At 39.6% G+C, this 13,929-nt stretch overlaps 1 protein-coding gene across 1 annotated transcript in view; it reads right to left on the bottom strand.

Moving 5' to 3' along the window:
- Positions 1 to 13,314: 13,314 nt before the first annotated feature.
- The window catches only part of LOC110293057 (selection and upkeep of intraepithelial T-cells protein 2), a 33,610-nt gene continuing 32,995 nt past the window's right edge, over positions 13,315 to 13,929 (bottom strand). The window contains 1 exon segment of the mRNA XM_021160823.2: positions 13,315 to 13,481. Within this exon segment, the coding sequence (XP_021016482.2) occupies positions 13,315 to 13,481 (167 nt within the window).

A 13,929-nucleotide genomic window follows, 5' to 3' on the forward strand; every position in this document is an offset into this window, starting at 1 on the left:
ACTTTTTAAAGTGTCACAAATTTCCTGGATGATTTGTGTTAGGAACTTTTATATTTGACATTGTTTTTATTGATCTATCATTGTCTTATTTTCTGTTGGTGATCTTACATTTATTGTTCTTGTTCTCTTCCTAGGTTTTTCATCTCCAGGGTTGTCTCTGTTTCTGCTTTATTAATTTACACTTCTGAGTCTTTAGAAGTTTTACTCTTTTCCTTTGCCTGTTTGTATTTATTCATATCCTCTTTAAAGGCTTGTACCTGTTTGATTATGTTTTCCTGTATTACTTTAAAAGATTTATTTATTTGCTTTTAAAAGCCTCTATCATCGTCCTAAGATGAGATTCGAGTTCATTGTTTTATTCTTCAGGTATTTTAGGATTGCAAAGGCTTGCTGTAAGAGGAGAGCTCTGTTCTGATGGTAACATATTGCACTGGCTTTAGCTACCTGGTTGTCTCTGATATTGGATGGCCTGGTAGTCACTGGTGGTAGCAGTCCTCTTGGATTCTGATGTTGAATGGCTGGTAGTCCCTAATGGCAATAAACATCTTGTCTTCCGTGGAAGCAAGCCTTCTGGAAGGCATGCTGAGCTGGTTGTTCTGGGTAGTAGTAGGCTTCAAAGAATGCAGGCTGAGTATCCAGGGTCCACGGAGTGGACTATATATTCAGGATTATAGATAGAGGTATGCTCCAGAAAGATAAAGTATAGAAGTAATGTGGTGTACCTCACAGATAATGAGTAGGTTTATATGGAAGTTGCTCTCAGGTGGGAAGTTCACTGACCCCAAGGACCAAGGCCAATAAAGTGCCATGGGGAAAGGAGGGGTAGAGGCAGGAGAGAAAAGAGAGACACACATTCAAAGTGAGAAGAAAAGAGCTATATGAAAATCTTATAAGGTACAAGTGACATCTTCCATAAAGATAGGTTTTACACATTAACTAAGGAAGTAGGTTCAAGATAAAATTTGTAATAAGAGAGTCAAACTGTAATCATTAAACCACCAAGTGAGGATATCTAAATCTTACTCAGAGGGGGAAACAATATCATCCTCAGAGGTGGATGGATACAGGGAACTAGATAGAAGAGAGAATGAGGAGGGGAAAGGTGATGGGGATCTGGTGTAGAAGGGTTGTTGGAGTGGTCTACAAGTGAGAATCACAATGGATGAGATACATCTGTGTGACTAGCTGTACTGGCTATTTTTTGTGTCAACTTGACACAGCTGGAGTTATCACAGAGACAGGAGCTTCAGTTGAGGAAATGCCTCCATGAGATCCAACTGTAAGGCATTTTCTCAATTAGTGATCAAGGGGGAAAGGACCCTTGTGGGTGGGACCATCCCTGGGCTGGTAGTCTTGGGTTCTATAAGAGAGTAGGCTGAGCAAGCCAGGGGAGGCAAGCCAGTGAAGAACATCCCTCCATGGCTTCTGCATCAGCTCCTGCTTTCTGACCTGCTTGAGTTCCAGTCCTGACTTCCTTTGGTGATGAACAGCAGTATGGAAGTGTAAGCCGAATAAACCCTTTCCTCCCCAACTTGCTTCTTGGTCATGATGTTTGTGCAGGAATAGAAACCCTGACTAAGACAAATTGGTACCAGCAGAGTGGGGTATTCCTGTGACAACCTGACCATGTTTTGGGGAGGACTGTGGAAGGATTTTGGAACTTTGGGCTTGAAGATCCATTCATTGTTAAGAGCTCTGTCAGATGTTGTGTAGGAGCTTGGAAGATAATGCTGAGAACAGTGCAGAAGATGGAGGCCTGGTTTGTGAAATTTCAGAGGGAAAATTAAAGACTCTCTTAGGGACCATTGATGTTTTTATTGTGAAGATTTTGTAGTTCTGGTTAGCTGGGGCTGAAGAATCAGCTGTGATTAACAAGATACCAGAACTACTAAAGCAAAAACTTTGCATTACTGGGACTATTGATGCTGGTTAGCTGGAGCTAAGAAATTAGCGGTGATTAAGAAGAGACCAGCATCGTTGAGGTGACATCTTCTGGGAAGTGTTTTCTGAAAGCACAAAGAGGCTGTGTTCCAGAGATAGGCAAGGTTGTACTCCTTCTGCAGTGGGACTTGGTAATGTGTAAGGGTCACCCAGGTGGTACTGGTTTTGAAGGCATGAAGGGGTCACACAGCAGCTCAGGCTCGGCACTGTGAGAGGCCATGGAAGGCCATTGGTGAAGGTTCAGCCCCAGTTGTAATTGAAGACCCAGGACTGAAGGGGTCACGCAGTGTTTTGGAGATGCCAGTACCACGAGATGACCACCAAGAGCAGCAGCAGCAGTGGAGTACAGGCATCTGGAGCCCAGAGGACAACGTGTGTGCTACAAAGGGCATGGCTGGAGAAGTGACCCAAGCCCTTGGAGGAGCCCAGAAGATCGTGAGTTGGATCCCAGACGTTGGAGGGTTGGAGAATGATTTTTGCTTTGATTGTGACTGTGCCCTGATATTTTCCCTCTTGAAGGAAGAAACTGTTTTAGTGGAGCCCACAGTTAAGAGACTTTTAATTGTAAAAAGACTTTGGATTTTAAAAGAGATGGATATTTTAAAGAGATTGAAATTTTAAGAATATGTAAAGACTGTGGGACTTTTAAAGTTATTTAGATCTTGGGGATGAATAAGAATGTAAGGGTTGAGGCTTACTAGTGATGTGTTTGTGTGTCAAGTTGACAAGGGGTCAATTGTACTGGCTATTTTTGTGTCAACTTGACACAGCTGGAGTTATCACAGAGAAAGGAGCTTCAGTTGAGGAAATGCCTCCATGAGATCCAACTGTAAGGCATTTTCTCAATTAGTGATCAAGGGGGAAAGGCCCCTTGTGGGTGGGACCATCCCTGGGCTGTAGTCTTGGGTTCTATAAGAGAGTAGGCTGAGCAAGCCAGGGGAGGCAAGCCAGTGAAGAACATCCCATGATGGCTTCTGCATCAGCTCCTGCTTTCTGACCTGCTTGAGTTCCAGTCCTGACTTCCTTTGGTGATGAACAGCAGTATGGAAGTGTAAGCCGAATAAACCCTTTCCTCCCCAACTTGCTTCTTGGTCATGATGTTTGTGCAGGAATAGAAACCCTGACTAAGACACTAGCTGAGGACCCCCAAACTGGACATGTTCTATGGAGACTATGGCAGTGAACCTAGCTGAGATTTCTACAAGTTGTGTATATGTAGACAGAAGTGGCCACCTCCTGTAGCTAGGTGGGATTTCCAATGGAGGTAGGGGGCATCATCCCACTCACAAAACCTTTAATGCAAAATTTGTCCTACCTACAAAATACATAGAAATAAAATGGGAACAGAGATTGAGGGAACAGCTAACCAATGAATGTTCCAACTTGAATCAGATCTCATGTAAGATAGCCAATCCCTAACATTTTATTTATTTACTTATGTACTTTCCAACACAATATCAATCCTTCCTTTCCTCCTAGCACCCCCGTGCAAATCCTAACATCATTCTACATTCTTCTTCTATTTTGAGACGGGGAAGACCATTTCTGAGTGTCACTCCCCATTTTGTTGGTCTTCCTGTGCAATCCACGTCCTCTTCAGGTCCCTCAGTTCTCCCAACTCTTCCCTAAGACTCCAGAAGCTCCATTTAATGTTCTCAGAAAAGATGCCCCACCATCGCACAAGGACACTTGATCAACTATTTTCATAGTTGTAGGTAGAAGTTTTATTCATAATAGTGAGAAATTGGAAATAAGCTAGATGTCCCTCAACTGAAGAATAGATAAAAAATGTGGTTCATTTACATTGACACTATTAACAATACTCTGCTGTGCTGACAAATGGGAACCTAGCTTAACACTCTTCTGAGATGATCCATCCATCTATCAGGGGATATAAACAGTTTTATAGACCCACAGCCAAACATGAGACAAAGCTCAAGTAGTGTTCTGGAAAAGTGGAGGATAGAAATAAGCAAGGTAGAGTATTAAAGACACCATAAGAAGACCTACAGAGTCAACTAACCAGGGCCCATGGGAGTCTACAGAGACTGTACCACCAACCACTGGGCCAAGGCCCCCTACACATTGTAGCAGATATGCAGCTTGGCCTTTATGTAAGTCCACTAGCAAGTAGGGCTGCCTCCAAATTGGTTATCTGCCATTGGATTCCTTTCCCCTAACTGGACTACCTAGGTGGTCTTCAGTGGAAAGAAGAATGTGCTTATGCCTACTCTAAATGGAAGTTACCAGGTGAGGTGGTACCCAAGGGATGCTTTCTCTCTGAGGAGAAGGGGAGGAGTAATTGGAAGAGTGATTTGTAAGGGTTCATTGGGAGTATAGGAGGGGCTGGGAAGTCATGGTTGTGAAGAAAAGTGAATAAATACATATTTTAAAATTTGTGATATGGATCAGGGGAAGAGCAGTGCTATAGATTGACTTAGATAAATAGGCTCAAGATTAGAGTCTTGAGGAGCTTGTACAACTAGGCAATACAGATAGCACAGAGGTCCCCCGGCTACTAATCACCTCTTTTCCCATCCTTCTGTCAAAAACATGTAATACATATATTTCTATGAAGAAAAAACATTGTATGCTTAACCTTCCTAGTTTCTCCTAGCATTTATCTGCAAGAACAAGTACCTGCATATCTCCTACATCTCAATTTTAATTTTTCCAAAAGGAAATTATATCTTTAATAGAGACTAATGTTGAATGCTCACTGCATGGCTAGTCAAATAGATGTGTTCATAGGAAAATTATAAGAAAAGTTAATACCCTCTATTGGATTCAGGGTTGCAAAAGATATTTTCCCAATTTGTGGGCTGCCATTTTGTCCTATTGACAGTTAAAGAAGCTTTTCAGTTTTATGAGGTACTATTTGTCAATTGTTGATCTTACAGCCTGAGCCGTTGGTGTTCTACTCGTGAAATTCCCCCATGCCAACATATTCTAGGTTCTTTCCTACTTTATCTGCTATTAGGTTGAGCATATTTGGTTTTATGTGGAGAGCCTTGATCCACTTGGATTTAGCTTTGTACAAGGAGAAGAGAATTGATCAATTTGCATTCTTCTTCATACTGACCACCAGTTGAACCAACACCATTTATTTAAAATGCTGTCTTTTTTTTCCATGTAATGGTTTTGGCCTCTTTGTCAAAGATCAAGTGACCATAGGTGTGTGGCTTTACTTCTGTGGCATCAGTTCTATTTCATTGATCTACCTACTAGCCTCTGTACCAATCTTTACTAACTGTATTTTTGACAGAGGGCTAAATTCCAAAATATACAAAGAACTCAAGAAGTTTGACTCCAGAAAAACAAGTAACTCTATTAAAAATGGGGTAGAGAGCTAAACAAAAAATTAAAATAAAATAGATTCTCAACTGAGGAATCTCCAATGGCTGAGAAGCACCTAAAGAAATGTTCAACATCCTTAGTCATCAGGAAAATGCAAATTCAGCGCTGGATTCCCTTAGGTCTGCAGTGGAATTATCGAAACTAGGAGCTGATCAGGTGGTTGTCCACAATTTTCATAAAACTGTTTTAGGCCAGAGGAAAAAGGGTTTAAATTAAATAATCAGGCAGATGTCCACAGATGAGTGCTGTATCAGGCAGCAGAAACAGGGTTTGTAATAATAAAATAAGATAGAGGAAAATGGATTTTGAAACTCTCCCAAGGCAGAGAGAAATGTTGGGGGACTCCTTGCCTTTTTCTCTCTAGCCCTTACAGCAGAAGTTCTCTGCTCTCTTGGTGTCTAACATCTAATGTCTGGTGCACCAGTCTGTTCACGTGCTCAATCCATGTGTGTTTGTCTCGTTGTCTGAATGACTGAATGTTCTGTGTTTCCTGTTGGAAAATAAAGATGGCTAAAACTTTATCTGCCAGTTCAGCTAGAGAATGGCCACACGCTTTAGCCAGGATCAGGTACAGCAAGAGGGCCCCTGCTGGAAAAACTGTTTTTTAAGAAAGGGAGTCTGCAGCCTCATGGTTTTGGGGCAAAAAAGCTGATAGATTTTTTTTTCCTAAGAAAATTCTCTGCAATTGTCATTATTGCATTTAGCTAGTGACAAAGTGCTTTTTATTTTATAATTATAGCTAGAAAAATTAAAATTCTCTGATTGGTCTAAGTGTAGCCACTTCATTTGTTTTGTTTTGTTTTTTATTGGTAATGTGCTCTGTGTGTCTTCACAGGAGTATCAGCTCATAAGTTATTGGTTAGGATTAAATAAGTATAATGTTGATAACAGAAGGCTAGCCTTAAATTGGCAACTCAGGAGTCTTTCAAACATGTGGCATAAAGAAGGCCAAGAGGTTGGGCCTCCTAAGATTCTTCTAGCTGAGATAATATTTAATGTGGTTCTTATCCTAGGAAGTAGGATAAAGATAAGATTTAAAGCAATGTCTCTTTAATGAAGCATTAAAGCTTGCACTGTCATGCATTCATACATATAAATTGGCAGCCAAATCTCCCAATGTGGTAGTGAAGTTTTAATGTTGATTCTAAGGTGATAAATTGTTTTGAAATTGGGTTTTGCTTTCCCAAGGTTGTAGTTATAGTCTAATATTGCAAAGAAACTTAAAAGTTCTGAAATCTGTCCTCAAGGCAAGAGGAACTAAGCTCAGAGCAGCTTCTGCAAGGTTTGTGTGACTTTCTTTTATCTGGCACACCATGCCTAAGGAAGCTCTGGAAACTTGCCTCTCCTTGCCTCTAGGGGAATTTTCTTTTAGCTGAAAGAACATTGTTGCAGATCTATCCAGGTGCCTTTGTAGTGAACTCAGGGGAGGGCCGCACTCGCCATTGCCCCCATGAGCCTCTGCCTGTCCCTGCCGGAGGTAGCTGCTAGAACTGGGGTGCTCTGCTGCCCTCGCTTGAGCTTTCTGGCCTACAGCAGATTGGGCCACCTTCAGACTCTTCTGCCTGAGAGGAAGGCTGGAGGTGGTCGAGGCCGAGTGGCATTCACCTGAAAACATGGTTTCAGCATCCTATTAAGGCCACTGTGATGCTAACAAAGAATTACAAGATAAATTCATATAGTTTGGGATAACTATAACAAAAATTGTGTCTTAAGAACCTGACTAAGTATCTGTTCCTTGTTCCAAACAGCAATTAATTTGGTTATTACAGAATATTAATAATTAACCTATTGCATACCATCATTTAAATAATAAAAGATAAGTTAAAATTGCTTTTATGCATGCTTCTGTATCTTCTATGAATTCATGCATGCATGCATCCCATTTACTGTGTTTAAAAATAGCTCTCTTATGGGAGAAAAGTATACATAAATTGAATCACACACTTATTCTTTTGAGCTTCCCCCTGCTTCAACACAGATAATTAAATTGTGGGCTGTAGATGGTGTTTTAAAATGTTCAATAATCAAGCTTAATTTGTATTGTTACTAATATATATATATATATATATATATATATATATATATCAGAGTTTACAATTGCTTAAAATTGTTCATCCCTCTAATGCTATTAATTCTCAAGCTTGTAATTGCTTATGCAACTCATAAGAAAAATTACTGTTCCTTTAAGAATACTGTTTTTGGACAGTTAAGAAATTGTCCTGGGTTGCCTGGAAAAGACCCCCAGGATTTGCTTTTGTGTTATAGAGGTTTACAAAAAGCTTTAGCTGATAAAGGATTACAGATAGCTCCTGAAAAGATACAAACTCAGGATCCTTATAATTATTTGGGCTTTAGACTTACTAATCAAGCTGGTTTTCCACAGAAGATAGCTATTTACAGAGCCAACTTAAGGAGTTTGAATTATTTTCAAAAATTCTTAGGTGATATTAATTGGCTTCGCTCCTATTTAAAGCTTACTACAGAGGAGTTGAAACCTTTATTTGATATTCTTAAAGAGAGTTCTGATCCTACACCCACCCCCAGATCTTTAACCTCAGAAGAATTGCTGGCCTTACAAGTGGAAAAGCTATTGAAGAGCAATTTGTCACTTATATAGATTACTCTTTGCCTTTACATGTGTTAATGTTTAATATGGTTCATGTGCCTACAGGATTGTTATGGCAAAAGTCTCCTCTAATGCGGATACATTCGAGGATTTCTCCTAAACATAATATCTTGCCATATTATGAAGCAGTAGCCCAGATGATTATCCTTGGAAGGAAGCAGGCACTAACTTATTTTGGCAAAGTGCCAGATATTATTGTTCAGACTTACAGCGTAAGTCAAGACACTTAGCTGAAAATGCACAATACAGATTGGTTGCTTGCACAAATAGGGTTTAATGGAACTATAGACAGCCACTACCCTCAAGATAGGTTGATAAAATTTTTTAATGTACATGAGGTGATATTTCCTAATATGACCTCTTTACAACCCTTACCCAATGCTGTTCTGGTGTTTGCTGATGGCTCCTCTAAAGGGCAAGCTGGATTTCTTATAATCAACAGGTAATCATAAAGACTCCTGGCCTCTCAGCTCAATTAGCAGAGTTAACAGCAGTACTGAATGTCTTCCAGTCTGTGCATGAGGCTTTTAATATTTTTACTGATAGTTTATATGTTGCACAATCAGAACCCTTATTGGAGACCTGTGGTACGTTTAACTTTAATACGCCAGCAGGATCCCTGTTTTCACAAATGTAAAACATCATTCTCGCTTGAAAACATCCATTCTATATTGGACACATATGATCTCATTCTGGTCTTCCTGGACCTTTAGCTGAAGGCAATGATTGCATCAACAGAGCTCTAATAGGAGAAGCCTTAATTTCAGATCCTGTTGCTTTGGCCAAACGTGATCATGAAAAATGTCATCTCTCTAGCCATACCTTAAGGCCACAACATAAGATCACTAAGGAGCAGGCAAGAATAATTGTAAAACAGTGTCTTAAATGTATTACATTATCACCAGTGCCACATTTAGGAGTTAATCCACAAAGTCTTATGCCTAATCATATTTGGCAAATGGATGTAACTGATTATGCAGAATTTGGAAAATTTATATATATATATATATATATATATATATATATATATATATATATATGTTTGTATTGACACTTGTCCAGGATTTCTTTTTGCTTCTCTGCATACTGGAGAAGCCTCCAAAAATGTAATGGATCATTGCCTACAAGCCTTTAATGTCATGGAATTGCCTAAACTTATTAAAACAGATAACAGGCCATCCTATTCTAGCAAAAATTTTACTTCATTTTGTAAAGAATTTGGCATCAAACATAAAACTGGAATTCCTTATAACCTCGTGGGACAAGGAATAGTTGAACGTGCTCATCTCACTTTTAAAAATTGGCTTTTAAAAAACAAAACAAGGGCAGTTATATTCCCCAAGGTCACCAAAGGCACATCTTGCTTTTGCTTTATTTGTTCTAATTTTTTTGCAAACTGATGTTAAAGGTCAGTCTGCAGTTGATCACCACTGGCATCCATTTACTTCTAGTTCTTATGTCATGGTAAAGTGGCGGGACCCATTAATTAACGAATGGAAGGGTCCAGACCTGGTCCTAATCTGGGGAAGGGGCTCGGTCTGTGTTTTTTCACAAAAAGAAGATGGAGCTCGATGGCTGCCTGAGAGATTAGTTTGTCAACTGGACACAGATTCTGAATCTTCTAGTAAGTATGACTCTAACCTTGATTATGGCTAAAAATCCTCGTTAGCCAAAAGTTAAATTGGAGCACAGCCTCCACTCCCAGGGAAGCTGCAGCCATTCTGCAATTCTCAACGCCACCTCCCCACTCCAGGAGCTCTAAGTCTAAGCTTGATCATTGCTAATTTGCAGCTGAATGGAGTACGTGGACTTCTCCAAAGAAGTGTTTTATACTGTTGCTTTTCACTGTCCCACCCTTGTTTCTCAAGCAGGTCAGTCAACACCCTTCAGCCTGACTGCAGCAGGTGTATAGCCTTGCCTCCAACAGCGCAGATGGCAGTTATTAATCTTCATCAAGAAGCATACTAGTATATATTATGGCTTTGGTCTGAATTGGGAATGAGGTGTGCTAATGAGGGCTGGACAGTCAATGACGGGCACCCAGATCTCGGAACCATACCAATCTAATACAGAGGTACATGCCAAAAGGCTGTGGCTGTTGATAACACACCACAGAGCCATGTTTGTGTGAAATACAACACAAACTGGCTGCACATAAGCCTCTGAGAAAGAATTGGATGGTTTGGGAAGATCTAAGATTCCTAAGACAGGTGTGGCCGCCAGCCACCATAATTGCCAGGCAGGACTATGGAGCATAAATACATTTTGTGCCTCAGTCCAGCCTTTTTTTATATATATTAATAACAGGGAGTAAATTGTAACCTTCCCTCAGTCTGAAGGTGGCTTATCCAGAACTTGACCTTGCTGCCACTAAGGAGATTACCTAGGGTGGAACCTTCCTCCCTAGATCACTCTATTGTTCAGCCACTGTCACTGTTCCTCTTCAAGTTACTGCTACCTGCTGAGAGGCCCCTGAGCTATTCCGGAGACTACACTGTATCCTGCATGTCATCACCTGCAGCTGGTTCCAGGCTCCAAGGATGAATTGGAGGGAATGGGCCTCCCCCCTTTTTTATTAGCACAGTCGCCATTAAACATTTGAGCCTTGATCAAAATATTGTCTTGGCTCCATTTCTCTCTCTCGTCTGCCTAGTCTCACTCTCTTTCAGGCCCGGTTTGCCTCCCAGATGAAACCCAGTTCATGTGAGCCTCTGGCTGGTTCGCAACAACCAACCCAGATGCTATTTTTGATGCCAGGAAGTACTTGCTGACAGGAGCCTGGTATGGGTGTTCCCTACGAGGTTCTACTAGCACCCGAAAAATACAGATGCACATACTCACAGCCAATCATTGGACTGAGCCTGGGTACCCCCAATTGGAGACCTAGGGGAAGGACTGAAGGAGCTGAAGGGGATTGCAACCCCATAGGAAGAACAGTATCAAATAATCTGACCACCCAGAACTCCCCTAGAGTAAACAACCAACCAAAGAGTTTAGATGGAAGATCCATGGATCCAGATATACATGTAGCAGATGATGGCCTTATCTGACATTAATGGGAGAGGGAGACCCTTTGTCCTGTGACAAAGGGAGACCCTTTGTCCAGCTTAGGCAGATGCTAGAACAGTAAGGTGGGAGTGCCAGAGTAGGTGAAGGAGCACCCTTGTAGGGTAGGGGATAGAAGAGGGATGGAACATGGGGTGTGTGGAGGAGGAAGGGGGATACCATTTGAAATGTAAACAAACAAACTGATTAATAATAATATTAAAAATAATAGTTAACAGAAGACAAAGGAAAAGGGAAAGTCACTTTTTTGTGTACTTATTATTTATCCAAAGTCTTGGCTCAAATGAGCTAAAATATCAATGTCTCCCCAAGATATCAGCTTCCTCTTCTTAAAGCATCTCCTCTACATGAGCTTCTTGTCTACATTCATATGATTCATTTACCCGATCGTCTATGGAATGTTTCTCTGGTTGGATGAATTGAAGAAGTAGTCATTTGGGACTTTATTCATTTTCTGGAAAGACAAAAGTATAACCTCAACCTGATGTTTCAAAAACAACAGACCCTTTCTATTGATTAGTTTTTAGAGCCATTTCTTTAACTTAAGGGTGTGTATCCTTTAGGAAAAATGCTTTTGGGCAGCAGAAAATATATTATCCTTTAAAGTGGAAACAATTAAAGTTAACATAGCTAAATATAGCATAATATGTAGGGATTTAGGTAAGCATAAATATTTTTACTTTTAAACAAGTTGTTAAGTGTTTAATGGTACCATTCCCCAATAGTTTGATCCTATAAAATTTAAGGGGTCTCAGTAATATAAGTAGAATTTTGTATATTGTAAAATGTTTTAGAGCATTGGTTAGTACAAACAGGACCATGAGAGCCTTAGAAAAGTGATATATAAAGAGCTATTTGGCAAAGTTAAGTTTGACATGTGACAGAATGTTATTCTCCTGGAGCTTCCGGTTCCCCATATTATGGCTGGGGCAATGCTATGCAGCTGATTAGTTGGGAAGTGGTACTATGCATGCCTCAAGTGCATTCCAAACACATGTATTTACACACCTGACAGTAGAGAAGTCCCCAGTCATAGACAGCCATATTTCCAGATATTAAGTGAGAACTACCAATTAATTATGCACTAGAAGCTTGAAATCCTTTGTTAAATATTCCTTCAGTATAGATTAGGCTCTCATGAGTCTCTGCTACCTTTCTCCATACCCAGCATCTGATTTGTTCTTGTCAGAAACAGGGAAAGCGCAGAATTAAAATAAATAAAAAATAAAGTAAACCAACTTAATTAAAAATGGCCATAAATTTCTAAGATCTAAGACTTTTATATAACATTTACAATTTTGGAAGTTTAAAGAAATTTAACTTTGAGCTCAAGAATATTTCCTTCTAGGGAAAAGGATATTCAAAAATACCTGAGAAATAATCCCATAAAATCCTGAAGAAGAAAACAATTGGGCTCATTTTATATGCAAGCATGAAAGTAAATATTCAGTTGGTACTATAAATCAGCACTTTTCACCCTGCCCAATGCATTATTGAATAAGCTAAATATCTGCTCTGTTTTAGTGTTGTCTTAATGGAGTTTAAGTGAGAGTCTCCGGGGAAGCAATGTAAAAAGTTGAGCCAAATCCTCAATAATGATAAGTAAATAACAATGTACCAAATTAACAGGAACCAAATTTTTTCTAAATAATTGAGGGTACGTTGTTTGTGAGGTTTTAAGTTCAGAGGATAATGATTTTGAGGTAGTAATAAAACCTAAATAATTATAAGTTGATAGTTTCTATATTAATCTGGAGCAATATTTAAATGTTCATTTTTAGTTTACTTACCAAAAAAGTTAAGCACTTATCTAAATATTGATTAAACAACCAGGAGAGGAGAATACCAATACCTCAAAAAATTCATTCAGCACTAGCTTAAATACACTATATATACATAATATTAACAGATACTTGAGTTATTTTCCTTTTTCTATGATAAAACTTTCCACTGATATAAGGTCAATGGCTGTTTATTGCTTAAGGAGTGAACAGAGAATGAAAATTATTCTGTACCAATAGCATGTAAAGAAATAGAGAAAAAGCAGTCTTTTAATTCAAGTATAATAATGTAATGTCCTTGAAGAATCATAATAGGAGCAGAGAGCCTTTCCAGATTTCCCCATTGTTTCTATAGAAGTATTTATGTCCCTGAAATAATGTATTAAGGCAAAACTTATTCTTTATTGTTGCAGGCCGTCCAGCTGCTCATGAGGAACAGGGTATGGCTGAAGCGGCAGACTCGAGTTGAAAGAGAGGGAACTAGACGGACGAGAGAAAGAATGGAGCAAGGAAAAGATTCTGATCAAAGCTCAATTTTACTATTCAGAAACACAAGGTTATGAAGAAGGGGGAGGGGCCCATTCCGGCCAAATCATCTTCAGAGTCCAGCTGCAGGTGACCACGTATTCACTCTGGAACAGCTAGGCGGAAGATATCAGCAGTGGGAGTTGCAGAATGATAGGGTGGCAGATTCCACCCCTGGTGATCTCCTGGTGATAGCAGTCAAACCTGATCAGCCAGATTTCAGGCTGAGGGAGGGAGGTTACACTTTATCTTTTAGGAATTATATAAATTGGGAAATTTCAAGAACTAACTGAAGGTTCTATATGTCCTAGTTAAAATTATTCCTGTAATAGAAGTAAACTATGTTTCAACATATTTTTTTTCATATAGGGACCTTCAATCAATCTATTATGCAACATTCCTGCTGTGTGGGAAAATACAAAGCTAAGCTCTGGGTCAGCTGAGCCCTGAAATTTAAGTGTAGGCTATGTAACCACACACACACCATTCCCCATAAGTCAAGTGTTAAAACATATGCTGATCTGGCTGGACCTGAACAGTTAAAAGAAAGGGTCAAGCTACCAAGCCTTGCCAAGATATGTGTGCAAGATTAAGTTTTTTTTCTCTATCTCTCTTTTATAATGATCCTTCTCA

This window comes from Mus caroli, unplaced genomic scaffold (assembly GCF_978045245.1).
Source record: "Mus caroli unplaced genomic scaffold, Mus_caroli_1 scaffold_6, whole genome shotgun sequence".
NCBI lineage: Eukaryota > Metazoa > Chordata > Mammalia > Rodentia > Muridae > Mus > Mus caroli.